At 36.0% G+C, this 22,180-nt stretch overlaps 1 protein-coding gene across 9 annotated transcripts in view; it reads right to left on the reverse strand.

The window, feature by feature from the left end:
- The window catches only part of LRCH3 (leucine rich repeats and calponin homology domain containing 3), a 119,762-nt gene that overhangs the window by 51,064 nt on the left and 46,518 nt on the right, over positions 1 to 22,180 (reverse strand). For all 9 annotated transcript variants that reach the window (XM_042957145.1, XM_007090926.3, XM_042957146.1 and 6 more), the window contains exons 2-6: positions 17,736 to 17,880; positions 15,645 to 15,771; positions 12,930 to 13,035; positions 7,789 to 7,925; positions 6,523 to 6,632 (exon numbers count right to left, since the gene is read on the reverse strand). In XM_042957145.1, coding sequence (XP_042813079.1) covers positions 6,523 to 6,632; positions 7,789 to 7,925; positions 12,930 to 13,035; positions 15,645 to 15,771; positions 17,736 to 17,880 — 625 coding nt within the window. The remainder of the gene's footprint in view (positions 1 to 6,522; positions 6,633 to 7,788; positions 7,926 to 12,929; positions 13,036 to 15,644; positions 15,772 to 17,735; positions 17,881 to 22,180) is intronic.

Below are 22,180 nucleotides of genomic sequence, written 5' to 3' on the forward strand. Positions count from 1 at the left end.
CAATTAGTTTTACTTATTCCAAAACTCATAAAAATGGAATCATATGTAATTTTTTAAATCTGGCTTTTTTTGGCTCAGCATCATGTCAGTGAAATTCTTGATGGTTTTACCTTCAAATATAATGGATAAATTATTTGTTATGTGTAGGCTTAACTTTTTAAAAACATTGCCAATCTGTTTTTGAAAGGAGCTATATCATTTTGCATTCACCCAGCAACGTATTTGAGTTCCACCTGCCCACACTTGTGTTGTCAATCTTTAATCTTAGCTATTATGGTAGGTGAAAAGTGGTATCTCACTGCAGTTTTAATTTGTATCTCTCCAATGACTAATGATATCGAGTATCATTTTGTGTGCATGTCGGCCATTCATTTACCTTCTTTTTGTGAAATGTCCATTCTTTTGCCCATTTCAAAATACATCAGTAATCTCAAAAATAGTTTGCTAAGAAGCCATACACCAAACACTACATAATACTTGATTCCATTTCTATGAAACTCTAGAAAAGGCAAAACTGTATCAACAGAACACAGGGCAGTAGTTGCCTGGGGTTGAGTTACCTACTGTAAAGTGGAAAATGGTTGATGGAAATGCTATAGACCTTGACTGTGTTGATAATTTCGTGACTGCATCCATTTGCCAAAATTCACTGAACCGCACACTTAAAATAGATAGATTTTATTATTTGTATATTATACCTCAACAAAGCAGTTAAATCTGCCAAATTCTTATGTTAAAGTACATGTCCCATTTTTACAATTCTATAAGCAACGTATGAGAACACTGGTTGCTCCACATCCTCAATAAACATTTGGTGGTGTCAGTTCTTTTATGTTTATTTAATTTGAAAGAGAGAGAGAAGAGGGCAGAGAAACAGGGAGAGAGAGAATCCCAAGCAGGCCCCGTGCTATCAGCACAGAGCCTGACGTGGGGCTTGACCTCACAAATCATGAAATCATGATCTGAGCCGAGATGGAGGGATGGATGCCTAACTGACTGAGCCACTCAGGTGCTCCACTGTTGTCAGTTTAAATTTAGTCATTCTAGTGAGTGTGTAATGATGTCTTGTGCTGTAATTTACATTTCCATGATGATTAATGATGTTGAACACTTTTTGGGGTGCTTAGTGATCACTGGTGTATCTCTCTTTGTTAAATACCTACTCAAGTCTTTGTCCAATTTTTTTTAAGTTTCTTTATTTATTTTGAGAGAGAGTAAGAGAGAGAGAATAGGGAAAGAGGCAGAGAGAGAGGCAGAGACAGAATCCCAAGCGGGCTCTGTCCTGTCAGTGCACAGCCCAATACAGGGCTTGATCTCAGGAACCATGAGGTTATGACCTGAGCCGAAATCAAGAGTCAGATGCTTAACCAACTGAGCCACCCAAGCGCCCCTACTGAACAGTATTTTAAAACATTATGTATTTTTTTCAAAAAAAAAAATACAGATTTCTAGAAGATATTGTTCTACATAATATATATTCTATCAAGTGGCCAACTGAGATATGCTTACTATTACTGAGAAATTTTTCATAAAGAGAATTAATAGAATCTTTGCAATAAGCTATCATTTTCTTTCTCTTCTTTATTTCCACATACTTCTCCACATACTTGCTCTTGCTCAGAGCTTAAACTGGTAAGATTAAAGTGAGACATATAGGTTTACCAATTCTCAGGTTGGCTCAGGATTTTCTTGGTTTTAGCACTTTGAGTCCTGTGTCCCAGGAAAACCCTTAGTCACAAATAAACCAAGATACATGGTCACCCTATGTATAAATATGGCCTTCAGGAGGCCTAGCAGAGTTCTGCCAGCCAGGCTCCAGTGATGCCCTGTCAGAAAGCCCAATCTCCCTAATAAACCACCTAGAACAACATGGACTCAAGTGTGGAAATGTCTCTTCTGTAGCAGGAATGTGAACTGTGAGTCACTACAGTGCAGTGAGGGGCACAAAACATAGCAAGTTTTATAGTTTAACAGATCTGGACTGGCAACTTGGCACCATCATTTACTAGCTATGTGACTTTAATTAACTTGCTTAACTTCTCTCCACTTCTGTTTCCTCATCACTTAAAGGGGGATGGGGGAAAGATTAACAACACCTACCTCATAGATTTGCCATAAAGACTGAAAAAATATAAGCTAAGGATTTGTACAAATCCTATTATAAAGCACTAAATAAAAGTTTATTATTATTATTTCTATAAAGAACATAACCTTCAGAGAGTATTTGCTGTTATAACAAGTCACTACATCTGCTTCATTTGAGTTTAGTTCACCAAACATTTACTGAATGTGACACAGTGTTCTAGATGCTAAGAATATTGAGTATGAAAAAAGGACAATTATTGCTTTCACAACAAGCTCAGGCTTGTTGGAGAGATTTAATCCTGTTACTGGGGCTTGCAGAAGCAGGACTTTTCTTAGTCCTGCTTACTGCTTAACTTAGTCTTTCCTCACTGCCATATTACCATAAATAAATAAATAAATAAATAAATAAATAAATGTATGTATGTATGTATGTATGTATGTATGTATGTATGTTTAGTCTGTAATATAAACTTGGTGAAAATCATCTCAGCAAAAAAGTACAGGTCACTACAGATCACTAAGGAAAAATACATGTGCCACTCTGTAAAACATAAAAGTTACCATAACAGTGCAACTTGCTAAAAGAGTTGGAAATACTTACATCTAGAAATAAAATGACTTAAGGAAGATTGTGTACTGTTTTTATATTACACACAAGTAGTCAGAAAGTTACATCTAAGGATTTGAAAAGTACCACAGCATCTAATTTGTACTGAATACCTGAAGAGCTACAGGATTAATAAAAATTCTCTTTAGCAAGACCGGACTCTTAGGACGAAACTAGTCCTAGATCATAGTAGACAGCTAGTAATTATAATGCCTAATATTTACAGAAGACTTTATGGTCAGCCAAGCACTTTCAGAAATAGGTCATTCAATCCTCAGAACTACTGTTAGGGTATCAACAGGGTAAATAAAGATCATGTTGAAGAAACTGAAGTCCAGAGGGGTTAAGTGAACTCTAGAACTTTCCAGTAGTACAGGTACCCAAGAGTATAGACATTCTGACTCCATGACAGCATTTGAATAAAGGTACTGCTAACTACAATGCAGTTTCACTAATTTTTACCTCAATAAAAGAGACATGAAGGTATAATGTCCCATTCACTGCTGCATGAGAAGTTGAAGGAGGTATTTTATTCATATGTATATATGTATATGTATTCATATATATATATAAAATAATTTCTAGGACATTCTGAAACAATTACAAACAAAGTAACATACCTCCAGAAAAAATGGAAAATATAGAATACAGATTAATCCAGTGAGCATAATGAGGGGTTATTATAGGGATTAGGAGATATCAGATCTATAATTACCAATCCTTTGGAAAAACATGACATGATTATGCTATTTAGACTTTCCATTTATGATACATTTCTCCATGGATTTAATCCTTTTATCTCTTTGCAAATATACATGTCTCTTGCCAGTTTTTTAAAATATATATAAGCTTAATGTTTTTAAAGTATTATAATGAGGATTCTTCTATTAAAAAAAAAATTAGGGGCACCTGGGTGGCTCAGTCGGTTGGGCGTCTGACTCTTGATTTCAGCTTGGGTCATGATCCCAGGGTTGTGGGACTGAGCCCTATGTTGGGCTTTGTGCAGAACGTAGAGCCTGCTTAGAATTCTCTCTCTTTCTTTCTCTCTCCCTCTCTCTCTCTCCCCGCCCCCTTGTACCCCTCTCCCATGCTCATGCTCTTTCTCCCTCTAAAAACTCCAAACAAAAAAATTAGCCCAAGATCAATTAGTCCTCAAGACTAAGAACTGAATGGCTGAGAGAAACAGGTTCTGCAATTAGCACTACAGGCCTCAATCAAAGCTCATTATTCTGATAGGTGTGGACGCTGCCTCCTTAGTCTTTGGGCATACCCTCATGTACAGGTCTCCAGTAGACAGCATTCACTGCCTTACACTCCAATCTCAGAGGCAGCAGTAGCAATTTATGTTTCTACTCACTAGTTCAGGAGAGGAAAATTTTTCCATACCAAAGATTATTAACACCACGGAGGAAAATAAAAGCTACATTAATTTATTGTACATTTTTCTTTCCCTCCCTCCCTTCCATTCTTTTTTAAACAGCAATTACGAACTTTATTTTTTTTTAATGTTTTATTTATTTTTGAGAGAGAGAGAGAGAGAGAGCAAGAGAGCGAGCATGGGTGGGAGAGGGGCAGAGAGTGAGGGAGACACAGAATCCCAAGCAGACTCCAGGTTCCCAGCTGTCAGCACAAAGCCTGACACGGGGCTTGAATCCATGAGCCATATGATCATGACCTGAGCCGAAGTTGGATGCTTAACTGACTCAGCCACCCAGGTGCCCCTATTTGTTGTACATCTTTCACGAGTACAGGACTAGAACACATTTCATGAAAATTTTGAATAGGAAAACAAAACTTTTTTCAATAAATATGACAAGAGTTCTATGTTATAAGCAATTAACCAAGGTAGGAGGAAAAAGAAATGAAGAAAGAAAAGGATATAATGAATAGAGAAAATTTTAAAATTCTTGGCAGTAATGGTCTGGGACCCTTCATATTCTTCCCACTGTCAAAGTCCTTCCTCCAAGAGAGGCCTAGACTAGCACAGAGTATGCCAGACCTAATCCCTACCATCTGTCAAAACCTTTTCTGTCTTCCTTGACATCACATACCTGCTTTTAGTCTTCTTAGAGTTAAAAGTGTTAGAACTAAGATATTCTTGTGGAAATCTTTCCTGGGTATATATGATATTGGTTAATTTCACCTGTGTGTTTGAATAAGTATACTAAAACTTGTATTGCTGTATGCTTAAACAACCAGATTAGAGCTAGTATTTTAAATATCCTTCACAGTGTCTCTAATAGCCAAAGCAAAAAAAAAAAAAAACAAAAAAAAAAAAACCCAGAATGTCACCATAAAGTTGTTTTTGATGACTTTAAGCAGAGGTAGGTTAGGAGGGAAATAACATCTGTGTGACCAAACGGACTATTAATTCCTTCAACGAATATTTGCTGAGTGTCTACTGTCTGTGCCAAACACTCAGGTGAACTAGGGATACAGTGGTAAAGAAGAAAGACACCATCTGTGGCAAAAGGGATCAAGTCCCTTTGGAGTAATACTTAATTTACTTAAGAAATCAGGTTCTGTATTTTCAGATAGCTTGAGATTACTCCTTTACACAACACTTAAATATTTAATTCCAATAATTTCTGATGAAAAAAAATTTAAACTGTAATGCCTATATCCCTTTACTGGAAATGACATGTCTAATATATTTTAGCATTTTCTTTATGAGCATCAATTACTGTATTGTGCTATAACATAGTAATTACAAAATATCACTGAAATATGGAGGGTTCTTTGCATAGATGCCTACTGGTGTCAAGTTGCTATGTTTTTAGTGTGTCTTGCTTTTAAGTATCTTATTAAAATTATGCAGTGTATCATACTGATTAAAAAAAGAATATAACAGACATAACTTTTAAAACAGGATGGAACATTAATACCTTTAAAGCCCCTTGATGCCTCTTTCATACCAAATCTTCCTTCCTCTTAGAGTTAACCATTAACTTGAATCTTTTGTTTAACATGTGTCGCTTTTTAAGTTTAATTTTTTCCTTCAAATTACTTTTTGTACTTTTAATATGCCTGCTTTTACAAACTCTACCCAAACAGAAATTTGTTAATCTGTTTTAGACAAGGATATGAGAAGCAAGCTCATCAGGACTGTGCTTTTATGTAAAACACGACAGGTTCTAAGAGAAAGCTGGAGGGGATCTCTTTTGAATAAGGCCTTGATGGAGACATCCATTTTGCCTGTTTAAAGGCTTTTTGAATTTAATTCCTGCTACTTAAGATTGTTCCAGATGGCTGAGAATGCCAAGGAGATAACTTTCTAAATCAGGTGTTATGTAGCCAAAGGATTCAGACTAAAAGATCCTGAAAGTATTATTAATGGTCATCAAATCCAAACTCTTCATTCCCTATTGAAAAAAATGAAGCCCCAAAAGTCTGAATGACTTGCTTTAAGTCATAGAGCTAGTTAACAGCAGAGCCAAGGTCAGCATTCCAGTCACTCAGATCACTGGTTTTTCAACTGGGAACCCGTGCAGGGGATATTTGGCAATGTCTGGAGATATTTTTGTTTGTCACTTTGGGAGGGTGCTACAGAAGCCAGGAATACTGATAAACATCTTCTGAATTATAGGACAGCTTCTCACAACAAAGAATTATCTTGCCCAAAATATCAACAATACTGAGATGGAGAAACCCTGACTTAGAACTACACTTTGTCAGATCTGTGTAATCAACTGTTTACTTAATACAAGTATTCTGAGAAAAAGTGTCAAAATAGATTATTTCATTTTAGTTAAGCATTCAGGCAGACTTATGGTCCAGTTTGATTCCCTGTGAGATGGAACATGTTAAATAAAGAAATAGAACATACTCACCAGGAGCCAAAACCCAAGGGTCTCCTATCATAATCTGGCAGATCTGGAGCAATCTTACAAGCCTGTATATTCAGGTACTTAAATATGTGGACTTTGCCTTTTATACATATCTAAAAAAAATAACATAAATGCAACCAAATTATTACTCATCTGAAATATATGTATCCCTTTCTAAAAATCATAATCATCTTTTTATTTAAAGTATATTAGAAATAGAAGGTATTTCTAGCAACCATATATAGTGATATTAAAAATCTAACACTACATAACATATTATTTGTTATTTTATGTGTTTACATGATATATATATACACACACACACACACATTTTTAGTTTCTAGTCATGAATAAGTTTCAGTAACATATAAAATAAATAACTTATTATAAATACTGATAGAATACCAAGTAAACTTATCACACTGGTTAGTTAGGCACAGTCAGGAATTTAAAGCATTGCTCTCCATGGATTATACTGGCAACTTTTGCTTTTAGAAATCCAGCAATCATATACAATTATGCTTTGAATCCTACTTTCTGTAAGAGAGAAAAGCAGGAAATGATTAAATATTAAAGTTGTATTTCTGTTGACAAGTAAAAATATAAATTCTTTAGGATTATGAGATCCTTCTACAGTTATGAAGTTTACTCATAAAGCTTTGGAGTTGCCATTCAGAGGTTTGAACAAGACCACGAATCAACTGTAGAGTACAAACTCTATAGTGAAAAATACACATTGGTAAAGTTGTTCAGATTATAGGATGTCTGGAATCTATGTATGAAACTACCTTATAATTACTTTATTATTAGTTTCATTATCAGTCACTGATAAACAAATGACCAAATTGATTAAATGAGGAACTTAAAGATTTTAGAAAATAAAAAGGTACAAAAATGATGGTTAAAAGAAATGTACTGATAATCCTTAGTTCTGAAAGCCAAATATTTTTATTTGTGTCTAGCATTTACATTGGCTACATTCAAGTTTTACTAGAAAGAAATTAACTCAAATTTTATTAGAAAAACTTCAAGGAAAAACACTTCAACTTAAAAAAAAAAAGTCAATTCAATGAAAGGAAAAAACATTCTGGAAACATTACCTGTCCTCCATCCCATTTATTCAAGACTTCTAAAGAATGCTTATGTGTGTGAATTTACTTTAAAAGAACTTCACTTCCAACAAAAAAGATAAATGCATAGAACTTCAAGTTTTAAGTTCACCCTTTGTCAAAAAAGTTCACAACATCCTTCAAATCCACTATAGTTTACCTGTGCGGGAGGAGACTGTAGTGGATTGTTATCTAGGGTGATCATCTGTAGGTGCCTGAGGTTCCGATAACAAACGGGGATTGTTGTAATTTTATTGCAGGAGAAGTCGAACCGTATCAAAGGCAACTCTGCCAGCTCTGCCGGGTGATAAGATGGGAATAAACAATTAATAATATTTCAAAACTAGGCAAGTTTTTAAAAAAATTTTTAACATTTATTCATTTTTGAGAGACAGAGAGAGATAGAGTGAGAGTGGGGGAGGGGCAGAGAGAGGAAGACACAGAATCCGAAGCAGATTCCAGGCTACGAGCTGTCAGCACAGAGCCTGATGTGGGGCTTGAACCCACGAACTGTGAGACCATGACCCGAGTTGAAGTCAGATGCCTAACCGACTGAGCCACCCAGGCACCCCAAAACTAGGCAAGTTTTATGGGAGCTTCTAATTAAATACAGTGAATTTAATGTATTTATCTCCATTCTTTCTTAACAATGAACTGATACTATAAAATGAAATCTAGTTACTTACAGATGGGAATACTAATAAAAAGCAAGCTATGTGACCACTCACAGAACTAAAGAACCAGAGGCTGATACCACAGAAACACAGGCATAACCAAGGAATTAGATGATAATCTGTACAAAAAACAAGTACCTAAGTCCCCAACCTCAACTCATGTAGCTAGGGCACTACTTCTTTCCAATCACCACAGAAGTCAACAACTTATTCTCTAGTGAAACTGAATCAAAAGGCTTTGAACTCAGGAAGTTTAGGCACAATGGAAAGTCAGGATGATGAGGTGCTCGTTGAAAATGAAGGCTTTAAGAGAAAGTCTTACACAATGATGAGACCTCAGCGCTTTCCTACCCAACCCCAACCCATCCCCAGCCCTCGTATCTGAGTAATCTCCCTTCCTTATCCATGGGGGATATGTTCCAAGATCCCCAGTGGATGCTGAAACCACAGTTAGTACCAAACCCTATATATACCATGATTTTCCCTATATATACCATGATACATACCTGTATATGTATACATGATAAAGATTAATTTATAAATTAGGCAGAAGAAAGGAACAAGAATAATTAATAATAGAATACTTATAACAATGTAGTGTAATAAAAATTATGTAATTATGGTCTCTCTCTCTCTCTCTCTCTGCTAGAAAAAGAGGAAGGAATCAGCCATAGGTACATAAAAAAACTAAGCAAATAAAAAAAATTATTAACTCCAGAAAAACAACAACAATAAAAAAAAAAAAAAATGAGGGGCGCCTGGGTGGCGCAGTCGGTTAAGCGTCCGACTTCAGCCAGGTCACGATCTCGCGGTCCGTGAGTTCGAGCCCCGCGTCAGGCTCTGGGCTGACGGCTCGGAGCCTGGAGCCTGTTTCCGATTCTGTGTCTCCCTCTCTCTCTGCCCCTCCCCCGTTCATGCTCTGTCTCTCTCTGTCCCAAAAATAAATAAAAAATGTTGAAAAAAAAAAAATTAAAAAAAAAAATAAATAAATGAAATCAGGGTGCCTGGGTGGCTCAGTCAGTTAAGCGTCCAACTTCGGCTCAGGTCATGATCTCGCCGTTCGTGAGTTCTAGCCCCGTGTTGGGCTCTGTGCTGACAGCTCAGACCCTGGAGCCTGCTTCAGAGTCTGTATCTCCCTCTCTCTCTGCCCCTCCCCCACTTGTGCTCTGTCTCTCTGTCTCTCTCAAAAATAAACAAACATTAAACAATTTTTTTAAAAAATGAAATCAGTACATCAACTGAATTGGCAGGGACCAATATTCATATAGTTATAATAATGTAAATAATAATGCTTTGATCAGAAGTTGTGATAAAACTATACTGGGAAGACAGTAGGAGGGAGGTGAGAGTTTTTGGATGATGGGTGATAAGTGTGTAAGGAAGTTAAATCCTCATCTACCACAATGGGAAGCTCACATTAAATGTCAAAATGTATAAATCGAGCAAAGCTCTTAAAGGCACATCATTTAGAAATATGTCAAAAAATGTCAGTGGAAAGAGTCAAAGGCAGAGAAGGCAGATGCTTCTAAACATTAAAGCTGAGGAGGGGGATAGCTGAGCCAGAGGAATGCTATTATTGATTTTAAACTTTTTTTTTTTTTGGTATTTGTTTAAATTTTTTTTTTAATGTTTTTATTTATTTTTGAAGGAGAGAGAGAGAGACAGAGACAGAGCATGAGCAGGGGAGGAACAGAGAGAGAGGGAGACAGAGAATCCGAAGCAGGCTTCAGGCTCTGAGCTGTCAGCACAGAGCCCAACTGTTTTTTAGTATTTGGGTTAGTATTTAGTATTGGTGTTATATGGAAGTGTTGAATCACTATATTTGTACACCTGAAACTAATCTTACACTGTATGTTAATTAAATGGAATTTATTATTATTTTTTTAATGTTTGTTTATTTTTAAGAGAGAGAGACAGAGACAGGGCATGAGCAGAAGAGGAGCAGAGAGAAGGGGAAACACAGAATCCAAAGCAGGAGCCAGGCTCCAAGCTGTCAGCACAAAGCCCAATGTGGGGCTTGAACTCATGAACCGTGAGATCATTACCTGAGCCAGGTTGGATGCTTAACTGACTGAGCCATCCAGGTGCCCCTAAACTTTTTGAATATTATTTGACTTTCTGAATGATATATTATTTTATAACAATTAAAATTTAAAATCAAAATGGCAATACAACTAAAGACACTAATATCTACCAAACTGTAAAATGTCAGAGACCACCACTTACAATGAACTTCCACACTAACTTGTATAGCTACTGAAATAAAGCTTTCCTGCCATCTCAGTTTAGCTGAATATGCTGAAATTATAAGATAAGCTAATATAAAACCATTTAAAATTATTTGTGTGACTCACCATTTTCTTGGGAATACACCTTCAAAATCAGATAGAGAAATAAATTAGATGATAAAACTACTAGACCGCAATTGTCATCTAAAACCCCAAATTTTCATTTTCACTAAAATCCCAATGTTTTCATTAAATGATCTTATATGAAGTCAGTATTATTGCGTTAGTAAGCTTTTAAAGATCAACATAGTAGATGAGTCCCACTACATACTACCTACTACTACTCTACTGAGTAGAAGGGTAATCTTGGATTGAAATTTGGGGTTGTAAGGTCTGTGCCATGATTTTGTTCAGCTCTGCTGGGGGCCTTCATTCACATTCCTGAGAGGGTAGAAAGCAGGCCCAAGAGGAAATGAGGAAGGCTCTGAAAATAAAAGGTGAAAAGTTTACCAGGCTAAAGCGACTGAGAGGAAAGTTAAGCAGGATTTTGGCTAGTGTGATTACAGTAGGGTGTATAAAAGTAGACTGAAAAATCACTTTCTGAGACATTTTGACATCCATAATGTCAAAGCTACACTAGTATGTTAGAGCTAAAAATCATATTGGGTCATATTGGTGTTAACATTTGGATTCTAGAATGAAGCAAAAGCATCATTAGTCAATTCAATATTTACTATACACTGTAAGTCATGTTTTAAAGCAGAACCTAGAGCACCAATGTCACGAAAATACCTTCTAAAGGATAGAGTTAAGGGAAAGTGGATGGGAGTACAGATGACACAAGAGTTGCCATGAGCTGATAACTACTGTAGTTGGATGAATCACTGCTCTCATTTATATATGAAATTGTCCATAATAAAATTAAAGAAATATATACTCTGATCTAATAAAATAATAGTTCTCCCCATTTTCATTTCCTTTTATAAAGCTTTTTCTTTCGTGAATTCATATTTTGAAGGCTTATAAATTATACCTAATTTGTACAATCATTTTTATCACTCAAATACATATACCAGAGCTTACAGTGAGCCTAAGATAACCAGCCTCCCAGTGCAGTCTTTCACTCCATTCATTATTCACTCTACACATCACCTCCAAATGTTCATTAGTCCCTACCTGAATGTTTCCAGGGAAGGATAAAGTAATTAAGTTCAAGTCAAGTCCATTTGAAGTCAGTGCAAAATGTAGGAATGTTTTTCATTATGCTAAAATATCTCATTATCAGAAACATGATATATTTCTCTCAAGTAGTTATGCTTACTGAAACTTCCAGGGAACTTACCCTGAGTTGCTACTTAATTCTGACTAGATCTAAAAATACAATCACTGGTTTATAGTTATTAGAATTTTTCACTGCAGAATCTTTTATTTTTTTAATTTTTATTTTATTTTTTAATGTTTGTTTATTTTTGAGAGACAGAGCATGCACAAGCAGGGGAGGGACAGAGAGAGAATCCCAAGCAGGTTCTGCACTATCAGTGCAGAGCCTAACTCGAGGCTCAAACCCACAAACCACAAGATGGTGACCTGAACCAAAACCAAGAATCAGCTGCTTAACCAACTGAGCCACCTGCGCACCCCTGAAGAATCTAACTTTTAAAAGTTAGACTGGGTGGCTTAGTCAGTTAAGCAACTGACTCTTGATTTCGGCTCAGGTCATGATCTCATGTTTGTGAGTTCGAGCACCATATCAGGGTCTGTGCTGCTAGTGTGGAGTCTGCGGTGGATTCTCTCTCTCCCTTGCTCTCTGCCCCTCCCCTGCACATGCTTGTTCTCTCTCTCTCTAAAAATAAATAAACTTAAAATCCACAATGAAACATGTAATAATTAAATCATTATATCTTGAATACTGGCTAGATGTTATCTATCTATCTATCTATCTATCTATCTATCCCAAATGTTTATTTATTTAGCTTTGAGAGATAAAAATGTGCATGAGTGGGGGAGGGGCAGAGAGTGAGGGAGGCAAAGAATTCCCAAGCAGGTTCCATGCTGTCAGCACAGAGCCCGACAGGGGGCTCAAACTCATGAACTGTGAGATGATAAGCTGAGCTGAAATCAAGAGTCAGATGCTTAACTGAGCCACCCAGGTGCCCCTGCTGTAACTCTTACATATTTTTGTCTTGTACTTATCAGTTCTGAGAGATCTTTAATATAAAAAGACAAATAACAATAAAACAATTATTTCGGGACACCTGGCTGGCTCAGTCAGTAGAGCATGCAACTCTTGATCTCGGAGTTGTGAGTTCGAGCCCCATGTTGGATGTAGAGATTACTTAAAAACAAAATCTTTAAAAATAAATAAGTAAAAATAAAACAACTATTTCACCATTTCTTACCTTCAGGCAAACGTAATAAGTGATTTCTTCTGACGTTAAGGTCTCTTAGGGCCTCCAAATTACCAACTTGGGAAGGTATTGTTTGAATTTCATTGCAGCTCACATCCTATTTCAAAAAGATATAAAGAATTTTTCTAATATTACTAATTTGTCTGCTTTAAACCATCTGTAAAATGAGGTTAGATAAAGATAATACCTATGGTCTGTCTTAACTGCGAAAAAAATTATGATTCTATGTCCAAGAATAAATCCATAGTTTGTACTAGCATTTAGTTTTAAAAACTTATAGGCTCCTGATTTTATAGATATTAGATGAATCTACATTAATTTTATGAGAACAAAAATTAAATGACTTAAGATGTGGACAGGAAGCTTAGTATCAGATCAAATGAAAATTCTAGTGAAAAAGTAAATTAGAAAAAAGTATAAAAACATCTATTTAGGACAATATTTTATTAAAAACAATTTTTTTTTACATTTATTTATTTTTGAGAGACAGACAGAGACAGAGCGCAAGCTGGGGAGGGGCAGAGAGAGAGGGAGACACAGAATCTGAAGCAGCCTCCAGGATCTGAGCCATCACCACAGAGCCCGATGTGGGGCTCAAACTCACGAACCATGAGATCATGACCTGAGCTGAAGTCAGACGCTCAACCGACTGAGCCACCCAGGCACCCCAATATTTTATTTTATATGTATTTTAATGAGACTGGAAGAAAAAAGCAAAACAATGATAAAAATTATAATGATAAAATTAATTGAAAGGAAGTCCTACTTTCAAAATACCAGTTCACCTGCTCAAGAATATAAAAATGCACTGAAGATGACTCAAATCATTCTTTATGAAACTGAAAGTGAGGGGAAAATAGTAAAGGACACATAACTCATAGGCTACGGAAAAAATAGATACTGCCCTATTGGCATTTGATCAAGTTGGTACCAAGACATGTATTATGTAAGCCTTCCGGTATCTTGGTCAACAGTTTGATAACAGATTCTGAAAAGAGGCTGACTACAGATTCCAAGACTGACAAATTCAGAATTCCATAACTCTGAGACAAGCCACGAAAATGTACAAATCCATGGGGAACAGTAGGAAGTTGTCTAGGTTAATAAAAGCTCCAAGATGCCATATTAACACTTAAAACTCCTCTAGTATATGAGTAAAAAGAAAATATTAATAGACTTAACTATTAGAAAAGACCACTTGCCAAAAACTTCAAACATTATTTTAAAATTTTCCCACAATATTCTTAGAGAAAATAATATTATTTTTACTTTTCTTACCAATTAATGACTGAAGTAGAATCAGTAGCTGTATTTTTTGTTCCAATGCTCTGAGCAGCAAAGTTAAAAGGAAAGAGGTTGAAAGGATAGGGAAAATTGAGCCGAGCCAGAAGACAACAGTAATTTATAATATTTCTCTTGGAAAATGTGTATCTTGAAAGATAGAGGTTTACTCTCACTTAAAAATGAAGGGAAACAGGGGCGCCTGGCTGGTTCAGTCAGAGGAGCATGAGACTCTTGATCTCAGGGTCATAAGTTCAAGCCCCACATTGGGTGTAGAGATTACTAAAAAAATAAAATAAAATAAACTTAAATAAAAGGGGGAAATAAAAGAAAGAAGCAATAGATGTGGTAAGAACAGGTTCCACTGAGTGGGAATCAAGAGCTCATTAAAAAAAATTATTTTAATAAAATAAAAAAAATAACCAGGTTCTGAATAAACAAACATACATTTTTGACTTTATTTCCTAGATCTAACTGCCTGTAAATAAATAGTAGTCTAGTATCTAGACTCCAGATTTAACATATTTGTGAATTTTTACATGTGACTGTTTACATTCATAATCCACCTGAAAAAAAGAGAGAGCTACTGTGTGGTCCAGTTAAATTGTACATGTATTTTTTTGTTCATGATGTCTGTCTTTGTTAATAAACCTACATGGGATGATCCTCCCAAATCTCAATGGACATAACTGTATTGGACCATTTCAGAAATATGAAACGTGGGCTCTGGAGTTAAGGTAGATTGGTTTAAAATTCTACCTCAGTTATGGAACCTTGGGCAAATTACTTAACCTATCTAAGTGCTAGTTTCTTCAGCTGTAATATGACGATAAGTATTATACCTAATTCATAGTGTTACTATGGTGATTAAATGGGAAAAGTCTCATTGCCATGCCCAGGACATAAGTACTAAAGAGTAACAAGGAGTGGTTCATCAAAATTAAGCTTCTTAGAAAACAGAAGGCAGTAAAGAATAGCTTACTTTAGAGAGGGAGCTAGGTGCTAGAGATAGCATGTAAGGCCAAAAAAAATAAGCCTGATCTTTGCGGTGCCCAGTCCCCGAGAGGGGCTCACCCCAAATCAGAACACTGACGCTATTGAGATTTAATGTGAAAAATCTAAATGCATTATTAACTCATATCTCAAAAGCTTATTAGCATAGAAATCACTTAATATTGGTTAGAGTTTAATCTGATGACTTTGTCCCATTCCCCGTGGGCCTATTAGACTTGTACTTTCAGTTCTTGCTTAACTCTGTGCTGAAGCATTTCAGTACTGATCAGCCAGCAAAACTTCACTATTGATACCTGGAAAAACTCAAAAAGACACCTTAATTTTGAATCTTTCCTCACTACAAAACAGAAAATGGTATGACTATGGATACACATACATGTGGAGCAATAAAAAAGTAAAATATTAACTTACAAGTTCTGTTAAATGTCTGAGATGTCCAATTTCTTCTGGAAGTGACACCAATTTGTTATTACTAGCAATTAAGACTTTCAATGGTAAATTACACAAATGTACTGGCAATGTTGACAGCTGGTTCCGACTAAATGGGTAAGTAGAAAAAGAAAATAATTAGAACCCACCATTCAAGAAAAAAATTTTCATCTTTCCCAACCTATACTCAGTAAAGTGACAAACATTAAGTCATGGAAGGAGCAAACAGGGTATTAGATTTGGGTTCTAGCCTCCATTTCCTCACTTACCAGCTTTGTGGTTTTAGGCATGATATTTAACTTACCTGCTTTTTATAGATTCCTCATCTGTAAATTGAGGATTTTAATCCTTATCTACCTATCCTACAGGGCCCTGTACCATAAAACTCCTTTCTATAATGATGTGCTACATATACACATATTATTACTTTATTCAAGTTAATTTTATGTAAGATAAAGTAATTTAAAAATACGGTAGGGGCACCTGGGTGGCTCAGTCAGTTAAGTGTCTGACCCTTGATTTTGGATCAGATCATGATCTTATGGTTGGTGAGATCAAGCTCCACATCAGGCTCTGCACTGAGTATGGAGCCTGCTTGGGATTCACTCCCCCCACTCCCCCACCTCTCAAAATAAATAAACAAACATTAAAAAAAAAAATAAGGTAGTGGCACCTGGGTGGCTCAGTCGGCTAAGCGTCCGACTTCGGCTCAGGTCATGATCTCACAGTTCTTGAGTTCGAGCCCCGTCAGCTGTGCTGACAGCTCAGAGCCTGGAGCCTGCTTCAGATTCTGTGTCTCCCTCTCTCTCTGCCCCTCCCCTGCTCATGCTCTGTCTCTGTCTCTCTCAAATATTAAATAAATATTAAATAAACATTAAAAAAAAGGATAGATGACTATCATCCTCTCCCCTTCCTTCTAAAAAAGGGTTATAAACATAAAAGTAGTTGTAATCAATCTACTTCTCTCATCATTACATACATTATAATCAAATGTACATAAATGATTCAAATATAGTTCTATAGTGACAGATTATGATTTCAAATATATGTCAGCTGACGTATAGAAATCTTTTATTTATATAAAAATATGCAAATCAGAGCTAAAAGTACACATCTATCATTAGGATAAAAGTAAGTTAAAATATTACTTTTATAGATTTAACTTTTTACTCTCTAGGGTCAATTGGCCCCATTTTCAAAATCTTTTGCTGATTTTACTAGCATAGATCATCAGCCTTTAAAACTTTAAATAATTCTATTTCTAGACATTTATCTTAAGGAAAGAGAAAAATAAACATTTACATATCAGAGCCTCTGTTAATACTACTTTTAGCATGGCAAAAAACTGAAATAAACTAAATATCCAAGAGGGAAAACGAGTTTTAGAAGTATATAAACAATACAATAAAATGTTTACATATAAAAATATTTCCTGAGTATTTCATGACAAGGGGAAAAACTCACTTAAAAATTTGACTAAAAGCCTGGAGAAAAATGAAAATATCACCTATAATTAAAAAACTCAGATACAACATTTTGATGAATATCTTTTATACCTCTCTACATTTGCTCATTTTCTCCAATGAACATTTATAACTTTTATAATGAAAAAAAAAGTCTTCTAAGATATAAAAAAATGGAAATGAGTCAAATAAATGCATTTACACATTCAGAACTCAGTATACAAAAATAAATAATCACAAGAATGAAAGTACTTTCAGATCTACTATCCTCATTTGATAAAGCTTATTTGAAAATCTAACTGGAGAACCACAGTCATAAGACTGTTGCAATCTTATCAGACTAATGACATTTATAGTTACAAAGCTAAAGACAAAGGGAGAAACAAGGAGGACATAGGAAATATTGTTAATTCAGCCTAGGAACATGTATTGATACTGCAGATATGAACAGATAATGTAAATTTTAGTGAAAGCCAAGAGAGAACTAAAAAGACCACATGAAACCAAAAATCAAAAAAGAAGAAGAAAAAAGGAGGAGGAGGAGGAGGAAGAAGAGGAAGAGGAGAAGAAAAAGAAGAAGAAACAACAACAACAAAAACAACATCCTTACCTAATATTTAAGAATGTTAGAGCTTGTAGGTTTAGAATTGCTTCTGGTATATACCGAATACAATTTTGGTATAAGTTGAGATTCTCAAGAGAAACGAAATGACATGCTTCTATGGGAATTTCTGAGAGGCGATTTCGTGACAGATCTGAAAGAAAAATAATGTATATTATTTTACATGGAACTTATTTTATTGAAATGTTAGGTAAATAAGCAGGTTTCATGATTGTTTGAATTCCCAAGAGTTCCCACTGTAGAGACTCGTCCAGAGTAAACATTCATATACTTATTAATCTATTGAAAAAAACATTTTAATATATGCCTCTACATCTTTTTGCCGGGAAATACTGATTCTTTTTGAATCTCCACATATACTGAAAAAAATAAAACCATTATTTTTTGCAAGTAACACAAATTCTGAGGCACATCTGCCTACAGTTACACCAAAGATCATACTAAGTATCAAATATCCTAGGAAACAATGGATCCCTAAAATCCACCTTCTCAAAAGCACAGAAACATTCTGAGGTTTTTGGAAAAGCAAAGCAAAACTGAACAAAAAATACTGCCCTTTTCTTTACAAAGATTATCAGGGTCATGTCAAAAGGATTCAGGAACCATTTTTTGCTCCAACTGGCCAAAGATGAGACAATTTGAGCTTCAATAAGGATAATACTTGCAAAGGACTCAAATCTATCACATATATTGAATAATACTAGTTTATAATGATATCTCTCTCCCACCTCCCACACCAAAAGATAATAGAGAACCAATTCATTATCTTGTAAACTGATTAAGGGGAAAAAATCAAACATTTATCTCGCCTTCCCTATACGAACTGTACCACTGAGTAAACCAAACAGATGAAGAGAGGCACCTTTGTGTAAGTGTTCTAGCTATAAATGAAAAGTAATGATAGAATCTAGAATTGGGTATTGGGGCACCTGGGTGGATCAGTTGGTTAAGTGTCCAACTCTTAATTTCGGCTAGGGTCATGACCTCACAGTTTGTGGGATCAAGTCCCCATGTCCGGCTCTTTGTTGACAGTGTGGAGCCTGCTTGAGATTCTCTCTGGCCCTCCCTCTCCTTCTCTTTCAAAAACAAAAACAAAAACAAAACAAAAGTTTAGAATTGTGTATTAACGGCTATCTTTACAAGGGGCGCCTGGGTTGCTCAGTCAGTTGAAGTATCTGACTTCAGCTCAGGTCAAGATCTTGCATTCAGAGCGTTCAAGCCCCCCCTCGAGCTCTGTGCTGACAGCTCAGAGCCTGAAGCCTGTTTCAGATTCTGTGTCTCTCTCTCTCTCTCTCTGCCCCTCCCTCCACTCACACTCTGTCTCTAAAATAAACATTAAAAAAAAAATTAAAAACAATGACAATCAGAAGTTGTATGCCTCCCTGTAGAAGAAGAGAACATCATTTGTGGTCTTGCCAGAAGGACAGAACCTGCGTCTAATCAAGCGTTTGCAAACTTTCAGGAAGTGCTGAAGACAAAGGAATGTGCTGAAATACAGTCACTCTATCATTATCATTTAGATTTCGTTAAATATACTGTGAGATTCATTTGCTTACCACTGTTTTTCTCTTCTTCTGCCCAATCTTAAAGTCTCTGTTTGCAATTATTTGGTGAGAATCCTTTACTGAAAGCTTTTCCTAAATGGAGGACCTGAGTTCCTGCATATCCACAAGTATCTTGCTTTCACCATAAACATGTGAATAATACTTGGCTAGGTATAGGCACAGTTCCTTTCTCAGAAATCTGTAGATGTTATTTTACTATCTTCTGAGTTTCCAGTGTCCCCTTGCATAGTCTGGCACATATCTTGATGATTTTTCATTGTAAACAGCTTGGTTTTTTTTGTGCCCCCATCATCTTCAACACTCTGGTCTAGAACTCAACCTTTCTTCAAATCAGAGAAATGCTCTCCTATTATACATTTAGTTGTTGCATCTCCTCCATTTGCTCTTTCTCTTTCTCTCTCTCTTTTTTATTTACTTACCTACCTACTTTCTTACTTATTTGTTTTTCTGTTTTGGTATACTCTTCTGCTTAATGTTCCAGACCAGGAATTTAAGTCTCAACAATAATCATCCTTTCCACAAATTAATACATAAAAAAGCTCCCCCCTTTTCTTCATTTTCTTTTATGCTATGACTAGAAGCAAGTCGCTTTGTTTCTCCTGAAAATCTAGGATAATTTATCTTGTTTTGTCTATTAAATCTGTCATCTATCACTTCCAATTTCTATTTCTGTTCTATTTCACTGAAGTCACTTGTTCTTGATGAAATCCTTGTTCATCCTACCTCTGGCTGCTTAAGTTCCTTCAAGTGAATTACTTTCCTTTGCTAATTCATGGCTTGCCTCATCCTTGGAGCTCAGGTCAAGCTGCCTGAGTACCCTGAATGGCAGTTAACACAAAGACTGAGGAAGCAATCTCTACAATGCACGGGAAGCTTCCACTCAGAGGCACAACTCTTACTGAAAACTCAAAAATTGTGATAGTTGCTCCATAGGCTTTTGCCTCCTTTCGGTCACAGTATGTTCCCCAAACTTACATATTCCCTCCAGGCCACACCAGCCTGCAAGCCTCAGAGCTGCTTACTCTGAAGTTGGGAAACAGATCACCATCTTGCCAAAATGCCTCGCCATATTGTATTCATTAGGAGAAAGTCAAAGACTCGGTTAACTTAAGACTAAAAATTTCCTACAGAATCACACCGTAAACAACCTCTTTCTTACTAAATGCAACAAGAATTATTTTTTATCAATTCCTGTTTAAATTTTATTAGTATAATTTTAAAAGTTGAAGAAAAGAGAGGTACCTGGCTGGCTCAGTGGGAAGAGCATGTGGCTCTTGATCTTGGGGTCATGAGTTCAAGCCCCATGTTGGGTGTAGAAATTAGTTAAATAAATAAACTTTTAAAAGAAGTCGAAGAAATGAAAGAAATTAATCTCATTTAAATTTTATTTAAATTTAACCCTCTAAAATGACAATTGAAGGCAACAAAGCAGGGACTACTGAAAGTCAGTTTGCCTAATATGTGTATTACAGAGTTAAATTACTTAAAATCCAGGAAAATGAAACAAACCACTTATTTTTTTTTTTTGTCCCGAAACTAGGGAGGGGAAAAAAATAACAGCAAGATATATACTAGGCTTAGATGCATCTCAATAATTTTTTTAATATTTAGCAAATTTAAAGCTACACAGCCGCCTGCTCAGCCCACCGACTGAGCCACCTAGGAGCCCTTGAATTAAGGATTCTTATAAGGTCTTCCACTTAAACTGTATTTTTATTTCAATTTGGGAAGATAAGTAGCTTCTTCCTTATGTTAACTGAGTAAATTCACGAAAGAGTCGTTTAGGTCATTGATCATATTATGGAAAATATTGCAAAGTACTAATGGTTTATAAAAAATATTTTTTGTCATACTCTCTCAAGAAAGAAATAATTTTCTAGTCAAAGAAATGTGTTTTAAAATGACTTCAAAAAACAGCCTTCAGGGGGCGCCTGGGTGGCTCAGTAGGTCAAGTGTCTGACTTCGGCTCAGGTCATGATCTCATAGTTCGTGAGTTCGAACCCCATGTCAGGCTCTGTGCTGACAGCTCGGAGCCTAAAGCCTGCTTTGGATTCTGTGTCTCCCTCTCTGCCTCTCTCCTGCTCACGCTCTGTCTCTCTCTCTCACACACAAAAACAAATAAACATCAATAATAAAAAATAAAAAATGTTCAGTTTAAAAAAACTATGGATATGTATTATTCTTAAAACTCTTTCTGGTTATAAAAGCAATGATGTTAAGCTTCATACATGCAGAAGACAGCATAAAACATACATATTTTCCAATAAATAAGATATTGCCGGTACTCTAGAAGCCCCAGTGGAGCTCTTCCCAATCATAACCCTTTCCCTCTCCAAAAGAGAAACCGATCTACTGATTTTAGTGATAATCATTTCCTTGACAATTTTAACACTTCATCATTTTTAGTATTAGTTTCCTATTGTTGCTGTAACAAATTCAGGGGCTTAAAACAACACAAGTTCATTATTGTATGTTTCTGGAAGTCAGAAGTCTGAAATAAGTCTCAATGGTGGACTAAAACCAAGATGTATTGGCAGGGCTGCATTCCTTCTGGAGCTTTTAGGGGAGAATCTATTTCCTTCTCTCTTCCAGCTTCTAGAGACGATCCACATTCCTTGGCTGATAGTTCCATTCTTCCATCTTCAAGCCAGCGATGTCAGGTAGAGGCCTGATGCTGCCCTCTCTGCATCTCCTTCCACTTTTAAGGATCCCATAACATGCTAAGGATCCTGCGCATCTCTCCTTGCTCCCCCAATAATCCAGGATAATCTTATTTTAATGACTGCTGATTAGCGCCTTAATTCCCCTTTGCCATGTAACCTAACATACTCACAGGTTAGGATGTAAACATTTTTAGGGGGCCGTAAT

The sequence above is a fragment of the Panthera tigris genome, chromosome C2 (assembly GCF_018350195.1).
Source record: "Panthera tigris isolate Pti1 chromosome C2, P.tigris_Pti1_mat1.1, whole genome shotgun sequence".
Classification (NCBI taxonomy): domain Eukaryota; kingdom Metazoa; phylum Chordata; class Mammalia; order Carnivora; family Felidae; genus Panthera; species Panthera tigris.